The 23,610-nt window shown below is 31.4% G+C and overlaps 1 protein-coding gene and 1 long non-coding RNA gene across 3 annotated transcripts; one reads left to right on the forward strand and one right to left on the reverse strand.

The window, feature by feature from the left end:
• Window positions 1–14,762: 14,762 nt before the first annotated feature.
• Window positions 14,763–19,907, forward strand: LOC126702900 (beta-glucosidase 24-like). The gene is made up of 14 exons (XM_050401757.1): window positions 14,763–15,029; window positions 15,667–15,761; window positions 15,864–15,933; window positions 16,057–16,115; window positions 16,231–16,306; window positions 16,725–16,802; window positions 16,893–16,980; window positions 17,094–17,352; window positions 17,603–17,718; window positions 18,237–18,454; window positions 18,549–18,580; window positions 18,750–18,855; window positions 18,943–19,051; window positions 19,532–19,907. The coding sequence occupies exons 1-14, from the start codon at window positions 14,936–14,938 to the stop codon at window positions 19,695–19,697; spliced, it is 1,566 nt and encodes a 521-aa protein (XP_050257714.1). The 5' UTR covers window positions 14,763–14,935; the 3' UTR covers window positions 19,698–19,907.
• Window positions 17,252–22,881, reverse strand: LOC126702901 (uncharacterized). Of its 2 annotated transcripts, none has more exons than XR_007647877.1 (4): window positions 22,229–22,881; window positions 20,940–21,075; window positions 20,451–20,484; window positions 17,252–17,333 (listed from the first exon to the last, which is right to left on the reverse strand). It is a non-coding gene; the product is annotated as an uncharacterized LOC126702901 (long non-coding RNA). The 2 variants fall into 2 exon arrangements; XR_007647878.1 differs by lacking the exon at window positions 17,252–17,333 and adding an exon at window positions 18,704–19,041.
• Between the last annotated feature and the right edge of the window lie 729 nt (window positions 22,882–23,610).

The raw sequence follows: 23,610 nt of genomic DNA on the forward strand, positions 1-23,610 counted from the left end.
CAGTCAAAATACACACTCACACACATATATAATATTAATTTATACTAAAGAGATTGACACTCAAAACTCATAAACACTCACTCTTTACTCCTATATTCGGAGATATCAATATAGTCAAATAAATAAGAGAGATGAGATTAGATGCATGAGAATGAGATCAGAGATCAGATTAGAGAGAGAGAGAGAGAGAGAGAGAGAGAGAGATCTATGAACTGTGATCTATGTTGTTGTTTGGTTTTGGGATGGGTTGATCTGTGCTGCTGTTGTTTGTTTTTGGGCTAGATTAATTTGTGATTAGGGTATGCAAGATTTATGTTAGAATGTGCAAAAATATTTTTAAGGGAAACTAAACTAGTAAAAGTTATATATATATATATATATATTCATGTAGCGCCGCCCCTGCTTCCAATTTTAATCTAGATATACAAAAATCAAAGTCAGCTCATTAACCAAATTTTTGAGCATTGATAATTAGAGAAACGTTTATGCAACTCATTGCTTCTGCTCTCTGGCAATGGCAATGGTTCTGCCTAAAAAAACTGAATCACTAATGAGCTTCAGTTGATATTATAATATGGTCTTAACTAGGAGATTAATACAGAACCAATTAGATGTGCTTAGAATCTTAAGATTGATTTGATTCAGCTCTTAATTGTCTGTAGAAATTTTCATTTTAAGTGACTTTGATATGTTCTTCTTGGAACCCTGAATGACTTGTGATTTGTGAACATTTCATAACCTTTCAATTTATTTTCATTTTAAGTTCATCAAACTGAATAATGATTGCTGTAATAAATGCGACAGCACAGCCTGCTCAAAATTCCTCAAATGCTAATGAACTGTCTATAGGGCCGGCTCAAGGCCTAGGCAAGTTAGGCCTAAGCTTAAGGCCCCACCAAAAAACAAAAATTTTCTTAGGAAAAAAGGCCCCACTTTCTATAGTTAAAGGCTCAAATTTTTATAAAACTATATATATATATATATATATATTTTTTTTTTTTTAAGGTTGTACATTTTTTTTATTAATGATGTTAAGGATATTACAAATTTTACTATTAACTTACAAATTGTTATGTTATTAATCACAAAAAAGTGATATAAACATTCATTAGTTAAATTGATAAAGTTCATTAATGAGAGACAATGTCACATTATATTTTGAACATTTTATAGTGCTTTTAATTAACATTTTTTTTTTCATTTCTATTAAGACTCTCAAATTACGAAACTAATAGAACCTTAACTCAATTGAAACCCTAAAATATTGCAAAAAGATGTTGCAAATGTGTTAAATCATCAATTATAGATTAATTTCCCCTGATAGTTTGAGACTTTGATTTTTGTAAACTAATATCCTACAAAGTCACACACCAAATAATATCTAACTCTCTCTCTTAAAATCAAAATATAAAATTAAAAATTAGATTACAACTTTATTTAACTATGCATTGTCTTATATCCAAAATAAAGTATCTTTTTCAATCGTAATATATTTTTATTTCTTTTTATTAATATTTATAATTTAATTATGATATTCAATTCTCTATATGAAATTAACATTAGTCTAGTTGGTATTATTTATGTATTTAATGTATCAAATTAACCTTAATTTGATTAGTATTAAATAATTTTGTTAATTAATATTTACATATTAAAAGCCTCGTATAAATTTTTCACCTTAGGCTCCAAATTATGTTGGGCGGCCCCTGACTGTCTATTAAGAAAGCTAACTTCCCAAATGATTTTGTGTTTGGAGTTTCCACTGCTGCTGCGCAGGTACATTTTATACATGTGATGATATATGACACTAGATCCTCTAAAATTATCCATGGTCATGTTTGTTAATATCAATGGCTACGTATCATTATATCTGGTGTAGATTGAAGGATCAGCCAAAGAAGGAGGAAGGGGACTGAGCATATGGGATGAGTATGTTAAAGATTTCCCAGGATTATGCTTTCTTCATCATTTATGACTAAGATATGCATTTTTCTTATAATTGCGCGTAATCATGTAGCTAAGTCTAACAACTGGTAATGATAATCTTTTACATTTCAGTAAAAATTGATGGCGACGCAGATATGGATACAGCAATTGATTCATATAAGCGATACAAGGTGAGTAAACAAAGTTCTCAAGACCTCTTTACCAAGAGACAATAATCTTTAGACTGTTCTTTGCACAAGAAATGAAACTAATTGGCATATAATTTTATGGAATAATGCTGGATTATAGGAAGATGTTGAAGGACATTGGAGTGCATTCTTAATATAACATAAAACTATGATTTATGTCTTGCAGAGTTTAAGATATGTAGTGATTTAGCGATTTTTCCTGTGTAATACTAAATCAAAAAGAAAGTTGATTGTAATGTTTCTTATCATCAGGTTCATGGAACCATTAGTGTTTGGCCATTACCCAAGCATCATGGGAAGTTTGGTGAAGGACAGGCTGCCCAATTTCACAGAAGAAGAGGAAAAAATGGTTAAGGGGTCTTTTGATTTTATTGGCATCAATTATTATACTTCAAGATATGCTAAAATCCTCCAACCAGATCCACATGCAACACCTGAATACAGTACTGACTACTTAACAAATACCACAGGTAAACTTTTACACTACCACATGTAAACTTAATAATACTATGATGTTAAGAAGACTACTTAGTGGTGATCTTGCTCATTTTGTGGTTGTTGCAGCTTATAAAGATGGAGTTCCTATTGGTCCTTTGGTAAGAAAATCATTATTTAAAATATTCCTCTGAGATAGTGTCACAAAGAATTAACAGTTTATATGTCATCATTAATTGAACAAAACTAGGCTCAATCTGTCAATCATTGTTAATTTCCATCTTGAATTGCATATATTTGCTAATAACGCTTAAATTTCTTGAATTGCAGGCACCTGGAAACTCTTTTATTTACATTTATCCGATAGGGCTACAGAAACTTTTGGAGTTTATGAATCTTGAGTACCAAAGTCCCACAATATACATTACTGAAAATGGTTGTAGCTTGTTTCATGTATTTTCCCCTATATATATTTATGTACTCATTGTGATATCAATAATATCGATCTAGTTGATTTTTCTGTATAGGAATTACTGAAAAAAGGGACGATAGCCTTGAAGTTACTGAAGCACTAAAGGATCCATATCAAATCAACAATATTCTCCGGCATCTGCATAAGATCCATGCTGCAATGCAGTAAGTCATTAACCTTAGTTAATTTGCAACAATAAGAACCTCAATATCCTGTGTGCTTGCGTTGATGTTTTAGTATACTTTTTGTTAGACCTATTAGGACTAAGCCTTAAGTCTTAACTTGTAGAACAAGTAATCTAACTATACATGCAACACAAGTAACCTAATCTGATTACAGATAAAATAAAGTTAGTCCAGGGTTGTTTTCCTAAAAAATACCATGCCTTGTACAGTTTTACACACATGCATCAATTTAATTTTGCTCTCTTTGCACCTCTTAATCAAAATCTTGAATAAGATGAATGTTTAGTTCCATAGAATAAGAAAAAACAATAAACAAACAAACAAAAGAATGCATTTCTTTGTTCTTTTTTGTTGGAATTGGATGTGATATTTATTATTAAGTTTATTAACATAATTATGCTTCTATGCTCGCTTCGTACAAAAACATCTATTTGTTTTGTATCAAAATTTTCATTTTTGCAGGAATGGTGTGAACGTTAAAGGATACTTCTACTTGTCTCTATTCGATGACTTTGAATGGGGGGACGGCTACCGTTTGAGATTTGGGCTTTACTACATTGATTTCAAGGACAACTTGAAGTGCATTCCCAAACAGTCAGCTTTGTGGTACAAGGATTTTATCCTTAAATGCAACAACACTAAAGCCTAGGAAAATGTATCTTGTACATCGGATATATATTTATATATACGCATCATCTCTCTTACATAGTTATAGAGTCTATATGTTGTGAGATAAATGATGTATATATCCAATGTAGGAAATAATTATTGAAAGCTTAGATATTGGTTAATTGCACACCAATTTTCTTGCATTGAGTTGCCTAGCTTTAAATGCAACAAGCTTGGACATGTCGTAAATTTTATTATATAAGTTGATGTGTCAGTCACACAAACACGAAAGTAGTATATAGATTTTTTTTTTAAATAGGCTAATAATATATTACATAATCAGAGTACCACTACAAAATGGCCTAAAGTAATTTTAGCAATATGGGATAAAGCAAAAAGTTATTTTAGCATTTTCCAAGTTCAATTCTTTCTTGTCATATTGTTCATATAATTTATTTTATAATATTCTATGTGAAAGTATTATTTATATGGATGAAGAAACAAACCAAGGAAAAAATATATATGTCTATGCTCATCTTTCAAGGGAAACGAAACCTGGAGGCAACACATAGTAGACAAAGTATGCTAATGGGCTAGCAAAGGTTAGCTTAGCATTGAGCCTAAAGCAATACCAGCAAAACAGGGAAAAATTGGAAAATAATACCTAATTTCAAACAATTTCGTTAGTTAGCAACGTTTCCAAACTATTTAGGAAACTAACATCTCGAGCTTAAGGAACTCGATTTTGGTGTAGTAAATCAAGTTTCAGAGACCCAATTTCAATGGTGGAACTTGAGTTTTAAAGACTTGAGTTCCATAAAGAGATTGCAAATCAGAAAACCCAAATCAGAAAACCACGAAAAACAAATTAGAAAACCCAAATCACGAACAACAAATCAGAAATACACGAACAACAAAACAGAAAACCACAAAGAAGAACCCCCACAAACCTAGATAACCCTAACCTAGGAGCGACAACGAAGGTGAGGCAGCGGGGGCGAAGCTCCAGGTGAAGGTTTTTCTTCTTTGGGTCGTTTGATGAATTTTTGTTGTTTGATGATGTTTTTCTTCTTTGGGTTTGTTGAAGAAATTTTGCTTTAGGGAACTCAGAATTTTGCTTTAAGGAAATCAATTTGATGATGTTTTTTCTTCTTTGGGTTTCGATTTGATGATGTTTTTCTTCTCTGGGTTGGTTTGTTGAAGAATTTTTGCTTTAGGAAACTCGGAATTTGCTTTAAGGAAATCAATTCTTATAGGGTCGATTTCAAACACAGAAATCAAGTCTCTAAAACTCGATTTACTATAGCGAAATTGACTCTCTTGCACTCGAGTTATTAGTTTCCTAAATAGTTTAGAAATGTTACTAACTAACGAAATTGTTTAGAGTTTGGTGTTATTTTCCAATTTTCGCCCAACAAAACAACTTTAAATTACATTTAAAAACAAACTACTTAACTTTTCTTTTATATCAAATCACAGTTTAGAAAGTGAATTATGTGAAAACTTTCTAACCTGATTTTCTTGATCAGATATCCACCTTCAATGCCTAAAAAGAAACAAATGGATTAAAATTAGAAACTTAAACATGCTACATTTAAATCTAAATTGTATTGAGGGGTCTAGTTAGCTTAACTGGTAAAGTCTTCAGTTCCCGTCAGCACCAAAAACTGAATGGTGTCTTGATCTGATGATAAAGAGCTATCATTTCATTAGAAGCGGAAACGTTAAAGTTATTACAAATTTTACTATAAAAAAAAAAATTTATAGATTGAAGTGGTAAAGAATGTTATAATTATTCAAGTTAGGAATGAACAAATGAAAGAAGACATTATAGTGATGGTTTTTTTTTTTTTTTTTTTTTTTTTTTGAGACCCATTGCTTTCAAGTTAGAGAAATTAGGAAGAAAAAAAAAATGACCACCATATACTTCTGCATAATTGAATGACCCACATCTTACGTACCTGATAAAAGATAATGACCTTTCTCTAATCTCTTGGATCCCCTGGAACCCTGTTTGCACCATCTCGTGAAATATTTATGATTTCAGAATATTGTCATTTTCTAGTAGATCTGGATACTCAAACCTTATCACCAAAAAGATGTGCCTCACAATAAAAAGAAGCATACCAGAAAACATAAAGCGGGACTAGAAAATTTTATGGTAGTATATTAGAATGGGAATAAGGGTTTCAAAAGAAACAAAAAGTCAAACAATCATCATGATTCCTCCCTATAATAACCTAGTGCATATGGGATAGGAGGACTGCATACATATGAAGAAATAGTCAAATACTCAAAAAGGTCTAGATCCTCTTGTTTGTCAAAAAAAGAAAACCAAAAGATATGCAAGGAGAAGAAAACAAGAGACAAAAAATATAGTTACATCCGTTTATTTTGTCCAAAAATCATTTCAGTCCTTTAAGTTTGAAAATTAGTCATTTTAATCTAGTAATTTTACCCAAATGATATTTTAATACTTTAAGTTGATCATTTTGAGTGATTTTTGAGCAAAATTACTGGACTAGCTGAGTCCTTAAAGGACTAAATGATTTTAATAAAGTTATTGGACTAAGCAGTTAGCTAATACTCCCTTGGTCAACCTTCAGCAGTTATTCGACCCCAGCCCCGTGCTCAATGGAGTCCACCTCCAACAAATTGTCTCAAACTGAACTTTGATGGGGCAGTTTTTCCGGAGCTGGGCAAGGAGGGTCTAGGAGTGGTAGTCCATGATTGTCAAGGAAAGGCTATAGCTTCACTGTCAGAGCAAGCTCCTCTGCCATTTTCGCCGGACATAGTGGAAGTCATGGCAGCAGCAAGGGCGATGTCCTTTGCACAAGAACTTGGTATTTCAGAGTTCATGCTTGAAGGTGATTCGGAAATGGTTATAAATTCTCTTTGAATTAAGGAAGCCTCCCTATCTTCTTTTGGCCATCTTCCTTATTAGTTACCAATAAATGCATTGCTTTCTCTCATGTTCGTAGAACTGGTAACAAAGTAGCCCAAAACTTAGCTAGACATGCAAGACATGTTAGAGGTTTGTAGGTGTGGGTGGAGAATGTTCCACTGCACCTTTATGATGTACTATTTGCTGATCCCGGCTGATTTTCAATACAAGTAGCAATCTTCATTCTCAAAAAAAAAAAAAAAAAAAAAAAACTAATTTAAACTTAAAGGATCAAAATGATTTTTAGGCAAAGTTTAGCGGGTGTAAATTGTATTTTTGCCAAGACAAAAAAGTGATAGAGAAATTTGAGGAAAAAAAAAAAGGAAACAATAAATGTAGGAGTAGGAAAGATAATAATAATAATAATAAAATGTCATTATTTCACCATTAAATTGAGAAAACCAAAAGGCAGGTGAAGAAAAAAAATTAGGCTTAACTTACTTTTTAAACCTTATAGTTTGGAGTATGTTTTATTTGAACCTTAACCTTTTGAATTGATTCATTTAAATGTCAAAGTTTTTAAAATGCTTCATTCAATCCTATAGTTTCAAATAGTTTTATTTAAACTTTAGAGTTTTAGTAAGTTTCATTTAAAACTTAAAATTTGAAATAAATTCATTTAAACTAACCGGCCATGTCATGTTTAATGGTGTTAACAATATATATATATATATATATATATATATGTAGTGATAAAAAGTTTAAATGAGGAGAAATGTTATGGCCACAACATATCCTAAATGGCTGATTGTTATTGGTTGTTATGAATCGGTAAAAAAATAATTTAAGTGGTGAATTTAAATTAGAACTAAAAAGTAATAATAACTTACCACCGATAATTTGTTGTGAAAGTGTTGTAAAAATGCTGTGTACATAACACTTTTCTTAAACGAGAAATCTTAATAACTTTAAGTTTTTTTGTTTTTTTGAGGAAAAAACATTAGGATTTAACATTTTGAAATTTCAAGGTTTAAATGAAACATACCCAAAATTTTAAGATTTAAAAAGTAATTTATCAAAAAATTTAAAGAGAGATGGAAGATTTTGTTGAGAAAAATATAGGAAATAATAAATGTAAAAAGTTTTTTTTTAAAGAAAAAAGACATTGCAGATTTTATTAATCATGGTAAACTGCCATGTTCAATATCAACAGGGAAGTCCTCAATCCAAGCTATAAACTCTGGATGAAATTTCGGCCTAGCCAAGGAATGAGCTGCTACATTATGGTCTTCTTACATGTGAAAACTTGAGCCATTAAAATTCAGTAGCTAGAAACAGAGCACAAACCATGGTTCTATATGGCTAAGCAAGTGAGCAAAGTAATGACACAGATTGCAAGGGAGCTCCGTGAAATCCTTGTTGATGATGGAATTGCCATATATGGTCTTCAAACAAAAGCACTAATAGGTTGCAAGAACACATCATTTGGGGTGCCATAACTCGTATTTATGTCATACCTGTGTCGTAACAGTGTCTTATTTGCCATATCATTTTATAATTTTTCAAAAATTGCTTGTGTCACCCGTATCGTACCCGTACTTGTTTCTGTGTTCATGTATCCAGTCATAATTCAATAGAATAATATTACTGTTGAACTTTTGCTCAATGCTAAATGAGATAAAACCATTTATTTTTATCACTTCCTCAAAGATAGTAGATTAGTAGTCCATTTTTTTGTGAGCTGTAGCCTTAAGAAGGTTGCCAAGTACTTAATATTAGCACTTAACCTAATCAGTTTAAGGTGGAAAATTTTAGTTTGGGCATGAATCTAGTTCTAGGTTGGCAAGTAATATTAGAACTTAATATTATCACTTAACCATTTTGTGAGCTGTTAGTTTGCTTAGTTAGGTTAATCAACCAGGTTGAGCATGAATCTATCCTTATATTGGAGTGCAATGTGGGTGTTATCTTATTTTGATAAAACTTTTATCATATAAAGTATATAGTAAATTAGTTAAAACTAGTGTGTAACCAAGTGCATATGCACAGATATATTTAAAAACAATCACAATTACATATATATAATTTAGAATCTAATTAGATCTAAACTCTTCTGTTTTTGCATTCAATAATTTACTTGCCACAAAAATTAAAAAAATTAGATGGAACACATGCACAAAATTGAACTCCAATTAAAATTCAATTTAGAATCTAATTGAATTTAGACTCTTCAATTTTTGCACCTAATAATTCACTTGAAACACAAATTTAAAAATTAGATAAGACATGTGGCGCAAAATTAGACTCCAGTTTAGAATTTAATTGGATTTTCTCTTAGTTTTAGTTATCAATATATATAAAAGTCATATATATATGACTTATAAACTTGAATTGTTTTTAGTTATACAAAAAAAAAAAATGCTCATAAATATAAAATCATTCAAAAATTATATTTTTTATGGATTACTTATATTGGACTCCTTGTTTTTTATACTAAATTAACTCATTTGACACAAAAATTAAAAAAACTTAGATTAGATGAGATACATGGCACAAAATTTAACTCTAATTGAAATCCAATTTTTACATTGAATTAACTCACTTGACACAAAAATTTAATAATTTAGATTAGATGGGACACATGGCATAAAATTAGACTCTAATTTAATTCAAATTTGAAATCTAATTGGATTTTTTCTCAACTTTACCTATTAATATATATATATATATATATATAGAATAGCAAGAGATAGGGTTGTTAAATGAATCATCAATCTTTTAACAAAAATAGGCTTAATTCTATTTTGCTTTTTAGCACGAGGCAAAATCAAGTTCAAATTTTTATGTTTAAGGTTCATATACTCATAAATTTTTATGTTTACGTTTGATTCATAAATTTTTTGAGTAAGCTCAAGTTTGTTTATGACTTTCATTTGTCCAAATATAGGTAAGTGTACTCTGCAAAATCACTATGCACTTTGGTATACAAGTATTATTTTCCTTTTTTGTGAATTTGTTTACGCTCCTTCAAAATACAAAGTTAATATACTATATCATGTCAATCATATTGAGGTTGTTGAAGTTTTGCACAAATAATTTGAGTGTTTTTTCCCAAAACAATAATAAGTTTACCTTTAAATCGGTTTAGAAAAAAAAATTCCAGTCCATTAGATGGCAACTCAAACAACCATTTACGTGTACTTTTGATCTCGTGACTTTTTTAATAAGTCATATAATTTGTCCAAATAATTTAATGGATCATGTGATCTAAAAAGCATCAATAGTTGTATAAATCGCCATATAATAGGTCGAATGAGATTCGTATTAAACTTGAGTAAAACTTTGTTCTAAAAACATTATATCATTAATTTATAGGAGATAATAATATAATCACAATTAAAATGCATTGAATTTTGAGTTTTCGAATAAATATGAGAAAAGAATTCATGAAGAAGTGGAATTTATATTTATATTTTTTTAGTAGACATTTTAGGGTATAGTAATTATTAACAACCATAAGAAACTCAATCTATAAAATTATAATAACTAGAATTTAAAATAATTTCAAGAGTCATAGAGCAATAGAATCTAATTTATCTCACTCAAAAAAAAAAAAAAGATTATAGAACATACTATTGCAATTCACTTAACTATGAAAGTATCATCAATACTACTATTTAAGGGGCTTTCTCGGTTTGGATCCTCAATTTTTTGTTCAAAAATGGCCCTATACTCCTATGTTTAAGCAAAAACAAAACTAAAGGACAATTCGGTAAAAATACAACTCTAACTTCCACTAAAACGTTGCCTATAAAATAAGGCCACTCTCATATTGATTTTTAAATTGCTTTATCCACTTATAAATTAGATTCTCAAATATAAAAATTATATATATAAAACAAAAACACAATTTTTTTCTACAAAAAAAGCCTCATCGCACGCACGAAGCACATGGGATGAGACTAGTATAATCTGATCAACTTGCACAAACAAAAACGTATATATTACATTAGTTAATGAATTGGATAAAGAAACACAATATAACTAAAAGAAACATTATCTGTTGGGTTAAGCAACCAAATACTAAAAACAACTAATGAAATTATTGATTTCTCAAAATAATTTTTTGATTATAAATTTATATACTAATACTTATACTTAATTATATATTTATTAGATGTTTTATTTTTCGTGATTTTTTTAACAGCTAGTGTGTGTATATATATCACAAAGAAATTAAGTAGATATCATTTTTTTTAAAGGGACGGTGTACATGGCTTTGTAAAGCCACAAACCAATTAGCATATTATATATTTCTCATAAAAAAAAAAAAGATAGTATATTATATATACATACACTCTTCTCTTATAGTTGGGATAAGAGGATTTGAATCTGGATGTCTCATTTGAAAATACCCAAAAATACCAATTGAGCTCTATTCTTTTTTTTGAGACAAGAGCTATGTTCTTTTAATTGTTCTACTTTATCACTTTCACCTACTTAAAAAGGGTGAAAAAAATTTATTAGTACATTCCTAATGGTAGATATTGAATATGGTCCTGACATCATTTAATGAGTCAATGAACCAATCACTGATCCAAGAAAAGCAATGGCTTAAAAACATAATAAATGGATAGAAACAAAGGATATCTAATGCTTAACACAGATCTGAATTTTTTTTAAAGTGATGGAGAAGTACAGTCCAAGGATGGTAATCGGGCGGGGCAGGTTCAAAGGATGGGGCCTTCACCCCCGTTCCGCATGATTTTGTCTTACCCTATCTCTGCCCCACCCTGCATGAAGGGAAAAATTTTCTTGCCCCATCCCCACCCCTTACGGACCCACAAAGCCACGCCCCACCCCGTAAAACTCTTCTTCTCGTTAATTTGCCCACAATTATTAGAATTGTTTTTAATAAATTCTGTTTTGTTAATAAAAATATACTTGAAATTACAAATAAATTTATCCCATCAAATCAAACTAATTTTTGTTGGGGAAAAATCCTAATCCCCTTTATGTCTATGTGTGAATTAAAATTAATAACTACCAAGCAATGACAATATTATGGAAACAAAAAAAATTCCTCAAGTACCACATAAACACAACCACACAATAATGCCAAATCTTATGTGGAAAACCCTCTAGTGTAGAGGGAAAAACCACGGGGCAGCTCTGAAAAATATCCACTATGAAATAGAGATTACAACTATCAAGTTTATGCTAAACTTGAATCCACAATAAATTGGATGTACAACAAATAAATCTTAAGGAGTAAATACAATCTCACTACAAAGCCAGTAGCAAAATCTTCCTCTGAATATTCTAACTCTCCATGGTTGTAGCACTCAAAAACTCCATGAGAACTCCACCAATTTATCTTCTTTGTGTGTAACTTGAGTAAAGAAAAATGTCTCCTTTTTCTTTTTCTCTCTCTCACACTCTCACTATGTTTCTATCTATTTTTCGGACTGCACCTCTCAGCTGAAGCTCTCTCTTTTCTATGTTTTGCTCTCTCTGGAACTCACACAAAAATTGGCTTAATTGCTCTCTATTTTTGCTTCAGCTCCCCACAAGGCCGAATGGCGTTTGCTTCTTTCTTTTCTTTTTCTTCAGCGTGTCCCACAAGCCTTGCAACACTTCTCATTAAGAGAAGTCAGACCTCTCCATGCTTTGGTCACTTCTCAATAAATGAAAAAGCTTGCTTTGAAGACTTTTGGAACAAGCTCATAAATGAGCTTTGACAAGGCAAGTGGGCTGGAAGAAAGCGTGTCATGTGCACCCTACAATTTTTAGCAAAAATTGAATAATATTATTAAAATGTTTAACAAGGAAATATCACAACAAAAACAAAAATCTCAAAAATACAAAATCAATGATTCAATAGTATATAAATTTGTTTATATTAAAGACAAAAGAAAATGTTAAAATTGGTACTTTATTTCCAACCTTGCTAGAGAAAAGAAAGAAACAAAAAACCTTGTTAAGTAAAATAAAATAAGTTGATGATATGTTTTTTAAATAGTAAGGTTTTAGGATATAAAAAATTTACAATTTAACCTTTATCAATGCAGGGCGGGGCGGGGCAGGCTGGGTCTAAAAAGTCTAAACCTATCCTTGCCCCGCCTCGCGGTGTGGGGCTAAAATCTCGCCCCATCCCCACCCCATCACCTTTGCGGGGTGGGAAAAACCCACGTAAGATGAAGCGGGAAGGGCGGGTTAAGCGGGGCGGGACAAAATTGCCATCCCTAAGTCCAAGTCCAACCACCCAAAAAACAAATATATATTTTTTCCTGTTTTTTCCTTGATAATTTTTTTTTCCTATTGACTAATAATTGAACTTAATTAATACTCTTATTATTGATAAAGACATAAGCCTTACGGGTTAAAATTTCAAAGCCCTCTTTTATTTGAGGGCCTTAATTAGATAGACGGTAGCCTAACTCGTTTAGGGGATGGAAACCCAATTCATTATTTCGGGATAAGAATGCAGAACCCAAAAAAAAAAAAAAAAAAAAAACTTTTGACCCTGTAGATCCATGGGGGTGGTGAAGGGAGGGCCTCAATTGGTAGGAAAAAAAAAAAAAAAAAAAAAAAAAAGAGGACCACAACCCTTTGGGGTGATCCTGCTGGCTATGTGACACATGCATTAGGATTTTCTTCATTTGTTTTTAAACATATATACAACCCATTTTAGCTTTTTGTAAATTTAAAACCATACAATGTCACATAATTTAAAACTAGATATTACTACTCTTCATTATTAGAAGGAAAGATAGACGAAGTGCACCTTGTTTTCTAGCATTAATTTGCAATGAAATTTTTGTCAAAACATAGTACGTATAGAGAGGTTAGCTAAGCTGTGATTACTCGAAAAGAAGGGATTAGTTACTGTTAGGTTCTAAAGACTTAGAAACTAATGTATTTAGAACTCTAATGTGTATTGTTGGCAAACCATGATCAAAACAGATTGTTAGTCTTGTTTAGACTTGCTCAAAGTTGTGTCTTTTATGTAAAGTTGGAATCGAGCTGTTGCAGAAGTATTAGTGCATTTCGGTCTGGCTCGATCGATCGAATCTCGGGCATAATGTTTTTTCTGCAGATTTTTCCAACTCAGCCCTAGTCTATTAAAATGTGTTGGATTTTATGTTTTGCCCTAAGTATAAAAGGGAAACCCTAGCCACGTTTTTCTGTTGCTCTATTTGCTGTGTGTGTGAATCTCTTGTGAGATCTAGAGGTGGTTGCCTTCACACATGCTTAAGATTATCAAGAAGGAGATTTGATTGAGAGCTTGATGATCATTCAGTTACTGCAATAAAAGCTTAAAGAAACACAAGCGGGTGTGCTTGTACTTGCTGGAGAATCCAAGAAAGAAGGAGTCCGTGGTCTCAGAGCTTGCACGTGGTTGTGTTAGTAAGTTTCTACTCGTGGGTAGCAATAGGATGTCAATGGTCTAAGTTACTATTGTAAAACTTCGATTCTTTCATAGTGTATTCAGGTTTACCTTGTGGATAGTTAGGTTAAATCTTCTCCAGGTTTTTATCGGTTTGGTTTCCTGGGTCATCATATCATTGTGTTATTTATATTTCCGCTGTGATGCATGATATGATTGTTTGATTGTGATAACCTAGATCTGGAATTTGGACTAAGTAATAACTTGGCTAATTAACTAGGTTAATCCAATTGTGTTTTAAGGGGTCTAAAAACGTACAGTTACTGTTCAATTGGTAGAGAAAAAAAAAAAAGAAAAAAAAAAACCACAACCCCTTGGGGTGATCTTGCTGGCTATGTGACACATGCATTAGGATCTTCTTCATTTGTTTTTAAACATATATACAGCCCATTTTAGCTTTTTGTAAATTTAAAACTATACAATGTCACATAATTTAAAACTAGATATTACTACTATTTATTATTAGAAGGAAAGATAGACGAAGTGCACCTTGCTTTCTAGCATTGTTGCTTTCTAGCATTAATTTGCACTGAAATTTTTGTCAAAATATAGTACGTATAGAGAGGTTAGCTAAGCTGTGATTACCCGAAAAAAAGGGATTAGTTACTGTTCAATTTTTGCTGTCCTTGTTCTGAAGAGGTTACCAAAAAAAAAAAAAAACAGGTTGTTAAATGAACCAGCAACAGTTTCCATTCCACCCTATGAAACCAAGAGCTACAAATACAAACGAAAAGAGTGCTGAATTCTAGATTTTGCTTAGAAGCCATGGTGACTTCATCATTATCATTTAGGCTATTAGAGAGCCTTGTTGGAATCTCTATAGTCGCTTTGCTTGCCTTCTTGTCTGCACATGTTCATGGTTTGTCATCTTCATCTTTTTTTCAAGAAAGATAATTGTTTTCATAGTAAAAAAACTTATGATTTACGTACTTGAAATTACTTTGTAAGTAACAAATTCTTCTTCTTCTTTTTTTTAAGTATATATTTGTACTTTTTGAGTCCTTATTTCCAGCTCTAATAAAATTTTCTAGGTGATCATTTTGAGTACCATGAGATTATATATGCAGCTTCAATCCCAAAGCGCACTACACTATGTGCTGCTTATTTTAACAAGATGTACAAAAATCAAAGTCAGCTCACTGACCAAATTTCTGATCATTGATAATTAGAGAAACGTTTATGCAGCTCATGGCTTCTGCTCTCTGGCAATGGCAATGGTTCTGCCTAAAAAAATCTGAACCATTGATGAACTTCAGTTCATATTATAATATGATCTTAACTAGGTCATTAATGCAGCACATATTAGATGTGCTTGGAATCTTAAGATTGATTTGATTCAGCTCTTGATTGTTTGTAGAAAGTTTTCAATTCAATTGACTTTGATATGTTCTTATTGGAACCCTGCATTGTGATTTGTGAACATTTCATATTATTTCAACTTATTTTCATTTTAAGTTCATCAAACAGAATAATGATTGTTGTAATAAATGTGACAGCCCGGCCTGATTTAAGGGATGCTAATGAACTGTTTATTAAGAAAGCTGACTTCCCAAATGATTTTGTGTTTGGAGTCTCCACTGCTGCTGCGCAGGTACATTTATACTTGTGATGACATATGACACTAGATCCTCTAAGATTATCAATGGTCATGTTTGTTAATATCAATGACTACATGTTATTGTTTCTGGTGTAGATTGAAGGATCAGCCAAAGAAGGAGGAAGGGGACCAAGCATATGGGATGAGTTTGCTAGAGATTTCCCAGGTTCGAACAACCTTGATTATGCTTTCTTCATCATGTATGACTAACATATGCATTCTTTTTATAATTATGCATAATCATGTAGCAAAGTCTAACAACTGGTAATGATATTCTTTTACATTTCAGGAAAAATTGATGGTGGTGGAGATTTGGATACATCAATTGATTCATATAAGCGATACAAGGTGAGTAAACAAAGTTCTCAAGACCTCTTACCAAGAGACAATAATCTTGAGTGTTATTTGCTCAAGAAATGAAACTAACTGGCATATATCTTTATGGAATAATGCTGGATTATAGGAAGATGTGAAGTTTTTGAAGGACCTTGGAGTGCATTCTTACAGATTTTCCATCTCCTGGACCAGAATTTTGCCTAGTAAGTTCTATATCTAAATTTTTGTTCTTCAAGAACTTTTTTTTTTTTTTCTCTTTTCATTTTTATAAAAAAGTACTGCATGTTCTAAAAATTATTTTATGGTTGTATTATATGGTTTAAAATTGAGTCTGTTTCTGTGAAAATGCCGTCAAATCCTGCTTGACTCTTTTTTTTTTTTTTTTTGAGAATGAATCCTGCTAGACTTGGATGCGGTTTCTATGACTAAAATTTAAAGGGAATGTATGTTAGGTTAATAAACCTGCTTGATCTTGAGGCTCTTTTGCTTGCCTATTCAAAACTCAAGGGCTAATAAATCATGAAAGCCTTTAAATACATATAGTGCTAAGTTGATTAAGTTTATTTACCACTGCAGCCTGACATTTTTGTTTAACCATTCTACTTTAAAATTTTCTTGTAGATGGGTCTTTGAGTGGTGGAATAAACCAAGAGGGTATTGATCACTACAACAACCTGATCAATGAATTGCTACTAAATAGTAAGAAGCCATTAGTATTTAAATTACAGGGAACTCAAAAATTTTCCAGAAAACTGACATGTTGTTCTTACGATCTATGTTCTAATGTAGGCATTATACCTTTTGTGACTATATTTCACTTTGATTCACCACAAGCCCTGCAAGAGAAGTATGGAGGCTTCTTAAGCCGCTCAATCATGTAAGCACCTTTTTTTCGTTTACATATCTCTACTAGAAGAATATGGATTTATCAATGTGATTGACTATTAATTATGTTTCCACTTTTTTTTTTCTTTTTTTCTTTTTCACCAGTGATGACTTCAAGGCCTATAGTGAAATTTGTTACAAAGAATTTGGAGATAGGGTCAAACATTGGATTACAATCAATGAGCCATATATTATCTCTTATTTTGGGTATGATCTTGGGCTTGCTGCACCAGGCAGGTGCTCTCTACCAGGGCCACCTGGTCCATGTCCAGCCGGTAATTCATCTACAGAACCTTACATTGTAGCGCATAACCTTCTCCTTGCCCATACTGCAGCTGCTAGGCTCTACAAAAACAAGTTCCAGGTGAGACACATTCTCCATGACTTAATATTGTAATGGTCAAAAGCCTTGTAGCTGAATTGGCACCTCCCCATGTACAAAGTGCTTGGAGGTTTAGGGGGGAAAGGGTTCGAGCTGCGGGGTTAGCAGCATGTTGTAATTATTTCTCAAAAAAAAATATATATATATATATATATATTGTAATGATTTGATCTATTTATTTTCTCTTTTAAGACTATCTTTATTAGGTGTTTTGTTAACTGTTACATTTCAGGAAACACAAGGAGGACAAATTGGAATTAGTCTTGTGGGACAATATTTTGAGCCTTATTCAGAATCATCAGAGGATAAAGCTGCAGCAAAAAGAGCTCTTGATTTCAATTTAGGATGGTTAGTAAAGCACCTCAGGCACAATCCGTACAGAGTTTTATTACTTTAACATTGTTATGGCATTCAATACATGCATGAAATGGCTCAACTTAATTGACCTATCAAATACTGAAAAGGGTAGGAAATGGATCCTCCTTGGAAGGGGATCAAAACCTAATAAACTACTTCAAATGAGTCCATGAATCCATTTTATAGTTCATATTAAATTCTACAAATCCAAAGATGAATAAAATGTCACGTTATTTAAAATTTTAAATGGTATGACTCTTTGTTCACCATCAGATCCAAGAAATAAAACCTTAAGCACGAAATTGACTCTCTGCATTACCAGTGGAATGGAGAGGAGCATGTTCCACTATTCATTGAGAAGTAGGCAATTTACAATTCCATTAGAAGTTAATATAACATAAAACTATGATTTATGTCTTGCAGAGTTTAAGATATGTAGTGATTTAGCGATTTTTCCTGTGTAACACTAAATCGAAAAGAAAGTTGATTGTAATGTTTCTTATCATTAGGTTCATGGAACCATTAGTGTTTGGTCATTACCCAAGCATCATGAGAAGCCTGGTGAAGGACAGGCTGCCCACTTTCACAGAAGAAGAGGAAAAAATGGTTAAGGGGTCTTTTGATTTTATTGGCATCAATTATTATACTTCAAGATATGCTAAAAACCTCCAACCAGATCCACATGCAACACCTGAATACAGTACTGACTACTTAACAAATACCACAGGTAAACTTATACACTACCACATGTAAACTTAATAATACTATGATGTTAAGAAGACTACTCAATGGTGATCTTGCTCATTTTGTGGTTGTTGCAGCTTATAAAGATGGAGTTCCTATTGGTCCTTTGGTAAGAAAATCATTATTTGAAACATTCCTCTGAGATAGTGTCACAAAGAATTAACAGTTTATAGGTCATCATTAATTGAACAAAACTAGGCCCAATCTGTCAATCATTGTTAATTTCCATCTTGAATTGCATGTATTTGCTAATAATGCTTAAATTTCTTGAATTGCAGGCACCTGGAAACTCTTTTATTTACATTTATCCGATAGGGCTACAGAAACTTTTGGAGTTTATGAATCTTGAGTACCAAAGTCCCACAATATACATTACTGAAAATGGTTGTAGCTTGTTTCATGTGTTTTCCCCAATATATATTTATATACTCCTTGTGATATTAATAATATCTTGTTGATTTTTCTGTATAGGAATTACTGAAAAAAGGGACGATAGCCTTGAAGTTACTGAAGCACTAAAGGATCCATATCGAATCAACAATATTCTCCAACATCTTCATAAGATCCATGCTGCAATGCAGTAAGTCATTAACCTTAGTTAATTTGCAACAATAAGAAACTCAATATCCTGTGTGCTTGCGTTGATGTTTTAGTATACTTTTTGTTAGACCCATTAGGACTAAGCCTAAGTCTTAACTCGTAGAACAAGTAATCTAACTACACAGGCAACACAAGTAACCTAATCTGACTATAGATAAAATAAAGTTGGTCCAGGGTTGTTTTCCTATAAATACCATGTGTTGTACAGTTTTACACATATGCATCAATTTAATTTTGCTCTCTTTGCACCTCTTAATCAAAATCTTCAATAAGATGAATGTTTAGTTCCATAGAATAAGAAAAAACAATAAACAAACAAACAAAAGAATGCATTTCTTTGTTCTTTTTCGTTGGAATTGGATGCGATATTTATTATCAAGTTTATTGACATAATTATGCTTCTATGCTCGCTTTGTACAAACATCTATTTGTTTTATATCAAAAATTTTCATTTTTGCAGGAATGGTGTGAATGTTAAAGGATACTTCTACTGGTCTCTATTTGATGACTTTGAATGGGGGGACGGCTACCATTTGAGATTTGGGCTTTACTACATTGATTTCAAGGACAACTTGAAGCGCATTCCCAAACAGTCAGCTTTGTGGTACAAGGATTTCATCCTTTAATGCAACAACACTAAAGCCTAGGAAAATGTATCTTGTGCATTGGATATATATTTATATATATGCATCATCTCTCTTACATAGTTATAGAGTCTATATGTTGTGAGATAAATGATGTATATATTCAGTGTAGGAAATAATTATTGAAAGCTTAAATATTGGTTGATTGCACCCCAATTTTCTTGCATTGAGTTGCCTATGAATGCAGCAAGCTTGGATATATCATAAATTTTATTATATAAGCTGATGTGTCAGTTACCAATCACAAAAAAAAAAAATATATATATATATATATATTGTGTTGTTGAAGTGTATTAATCATATTTATTACCATGTCAATTTATAAACCTTTGATAATAAAGCAAAAAGTAATTTTAGCATATTCCAAGTTTTTTTTTTTTTTTTTTTTTGAAACTAGCATATTCCAAGTTCAATTCATTCTTGTCATATTGTTCATATAATTTATTTTATAATATTCTATGTGAAAGTATTATTTATATGGATGAAGAAACGAACCAAGGAAAAAAAAATGTCTATGACTCTATGCTCATGTTCCAAGGGAAACAAAACCCGGAGGCAACACATGGTAGACAAAGGAATGAAGGATGCTAATGGGCTAGCAAAGTTTAGATTACCATTTGGGCCTGATGCAAAACCAGCAAAAGAACTTTAAGTTACATTTAAAAACAAACAAACAAAATTTTCTTTTATATCAAATCTCAGTTTGGAAAGTGAATTGTGTGAAAACTTTCTAACCTGATTTTCTTGATCAGATATCCACCTTCAATGCCTAAAAAGCAACAAATGGATTAAAATTAGAAACTTAAACATGCTACAATTCCTTTATATATATATATATATATATGTGCTACATTTAAATCTAAATTGTATTATGGGTTCTAGTTAGCGGTGAAGTCTCTGATAATTGAATAAGAGATTTAAGGTTTAGTCCTTATTTACATCAAAAATTGATTAATATTTTGGTCTGATAATAAAGAACTATCATTTCATCAGAAGCGAAAATGTTAAAGTTATTACAAATTTTACTATAAAAAAAAAAAAATTACGGATTGAAGTGGTAAAGAATGTTATAAGTATTCAAGTTAGGAATGAACAAATGAAGAAGACATTATAGTGATGGTTTTTTCTTTTTTTGAGATCCATTGCTTCCAAGTTAGAGAAATTAGGAAAAAAAAATGACCACCATATATTTTTGCATAATTGAACAACCCACATCTTACATACCTGATAAAAGAAATGACCTTTCTCTAATCTTCTTGGATCCCCTGTAACCCTGTTTGCACCATCACGTGTACTATTTATGATTTCAGAATGTTGTGTTTTCTAGAAGATCTGGATACTCAAACCGAATCACCAAAAACTGAAACATAAGGCGGACCAGAAAATTTTATGGTAGTATATTAGAATGTGAATGAGGGGTTTCAAAAGAAACAAAAAGTCAAACGATCACCATGGTTCATGGGATTTTTCCATTTAATAACCTGGTGTCTATGGGACATGGGAATTGCATTCACTTGAGAGATTCAGATACCCGAAGAGGTCTAGATGCTCTCATTTGTCCAAAAAAAAAAAAAAAAACCAAAAATTTTGCAAGGAGAAGGAAACAACAAATGTAGGAGTAATAAGGAAAATGAAAAAAAAAAAAAATTAAAATGTCATTATTCAGCATTAAATTGAGAAAACCGAAAGGTAAATGAAGAAAAATATTAGGCTTAAGTCTTAACTTACTTTTTAAACCTTATAGTTTTGAGTATGTTTTATTTAAACCTTAAACTTTAAAATTGTTTCATTTAAATGTCAATGTTTTTAAAATGCTTCATTTGACCCTATAGTTTCAAATAGTTTTATTTGAACCTTAGAGTTTTGGTAATTTTCATTTAAAATTCAAAATTTGAAATAAGTTTCACTTAAACTAACCAGCCATGTCATGTTTAATGGTGTTAACAAAAAAAAAAATAGTGATTAAAGGTTTAAATGAAGAGCAAGACTTAGGTACAGTACTTAGATGCTATTCCTTAGGTTCTCTTTTTAAGATTCTGTCATGTGGATTTTTTCTCATAAGATGGAAATGTATTTTTTAGTTAAGTAGCCACATAACTGAATTTTAAGAGAGGAATTTAAGGAATAGTACCTAAGGTACCGTACCTAAGTTTTGTCCTTAAATGAGACATCTTTAAAAACTTTAAGTTTTTTTTTTTTTTTTTTTTTTTGAGAATTTTTTTTTAAAACTTAACATTTTGAAATTTCAAGGTTTAAATGAAACATACCCAAAATTTTAAGATCTAAAAAGTAATTTATCAAAAAATTTAAAGAGAGATGGAAGATTTGTTGAGAAAAATATAGGAAATAATAAATGTAAATTTTTTTTTTTTTCTCTAAAGAAAAAAGACATTGCAGATTTTATTAATCATGGCAAACTTCCATGTTCACTATCAACAGGGAAGTCCTCAATCTAAGCTATAAACTCAGGATGAAATTTCGCCGTCTAGCTAAGTAATGAGTTGCTACATTACCTGGTCTTCTTACATGTGAAAACTGGAGCCATTGATTCAGTAGCTAGAAACAGAGCATCCTGTATAAGATAACCAAAAGGAGTAGTAAAACACTTTTTCCGCTGCTCAAAACCTATTAATAGGGATGAAGAGCACAAACCATGGTTCTCTATAGCTAAGCAAGTAAGCAAAGTAATGACACAGATTCCAAGGAAGCTCTGTGAAGTCCTTGTTGATATATGGTCTTCAAACAAAAGCACTCGTAATCTTGGTTGTATGGACACTTTATTTGGAGTGTTATCGTATTTGCGTCATATATGTGTTGTAACGATGTCCTATTTATCCTATTGTGTTATAATTTTTCAAAAATTGCTTGTGTCACCGTATCATACCCGTACTTGTACCCGTGTCTATGTCCATATCCATGTCCATGCATCCAGCCATAATTAAATACAAGGATATAATTGTAGCTTTTGCACAATGCTAAATGAGATAAAACCATTTATCTTTATCACTTCCTCAAAGATAGTGGATTAGTAGTCCATTTTTGTGAGCTGTAGCCTTAAGAAGGTTGCCAAGTACTTAATATTAGCAATTAACCTAATCAGTTTAAGGTGGAAAATTTTAGTTTGGGCATGAATCAAGTTAGTGGCAGAGCTAAGATTTTAATTAGGGGGGGGGGGGGGGGCAAAAACCTAGAGTTTGAAATTGTAAAAACGCCTAGAGATAGAAGGAAAAAAATAGTGATGTCTTTGGAGTTTTAGTGGTATGAACATTAAGTAGTTTTATACTTTTTTATTATTATGAGTAAAATATGGGATCCACTCATTAAAATAGTGAGAGATATGAACAAATTTCAATAATTCTAGAGTCACAAAATTTTTCATAATTGTTAAGTGGTTAATTGTTAATTAGTAAATAAATAAGAATGTCAAAGATGGGTCCAAATAAAAATAAGTAATAATTTACTAACCCAATTATTGTGAAAATTATTGTGTTTCTTATAATGTAAATAAATTAAATAAAAAATAAAAGGTAGAACTGCTGTGAAAGTGAAAATTTGAGACAAGCCAAAAAGTTAGAAGTCCTTTTGACTTTGATGTGTCCAGATCAAAAATAAAAAAATATAAATATACTTTGATGTATTAGGGAACTTCTTGCTTCCTTTATTACGGTGGCAGGTTATTTTATTTTCTTTTGTTTTTTTGAGTAAGGCCTTATTGCACGTGCGAAGCACGTGTGATGAGGCTAGTATGATCTGATCAACTTGCACAAACAAAAACGTATATATTACATTACTTAGTGAATTGGATAAAGAAACACAATATAACTAAAAGAAACATTATCTGTTGGGTAAAGCAACCAAATACTAAAAACAATTAATGAAATTATTGATTTCTCAA

The sequence above is a fragment of the Quercus robur genome, chromosome 10 (assembly GCF_932294415.1).
Source record: "Quercus robur chromosome 10, dhQueRobu3.1, whole genome shotgun sequence".
Classification (NCBI taxonomy): domain Eukaryota; kingdom Viridiplantae; phylum Streptophyta; class Magnoliopsida; order Fagales; family Fagaceae; genus Quercus; species Quercus robur.

Bases quoted from the DNA above. Each gene is read 5' to 3' on its own strand.
- LOC126702900 (XM_050401757.1), top strand. From the start codon at position 14,936: ATGGTGACTTCATCATTATCATTTAGGCTATTAGAGAGCCTTGTTGGA. The intron at 17,719-18,236 runs GTTAGTAAAGCA...TCTTATCATTAG, and splicing joins CTTGATTTCAATTTAGGATG to GTTCATGGAACCATTAGTGT. The intron at 18,856-18,942 runs GTTGTAGCTTGT...TTTTCTGTATAG, and splicing joins AATATACATTACTGAAAATG to GAATTACTGAAAAAAGGGAC.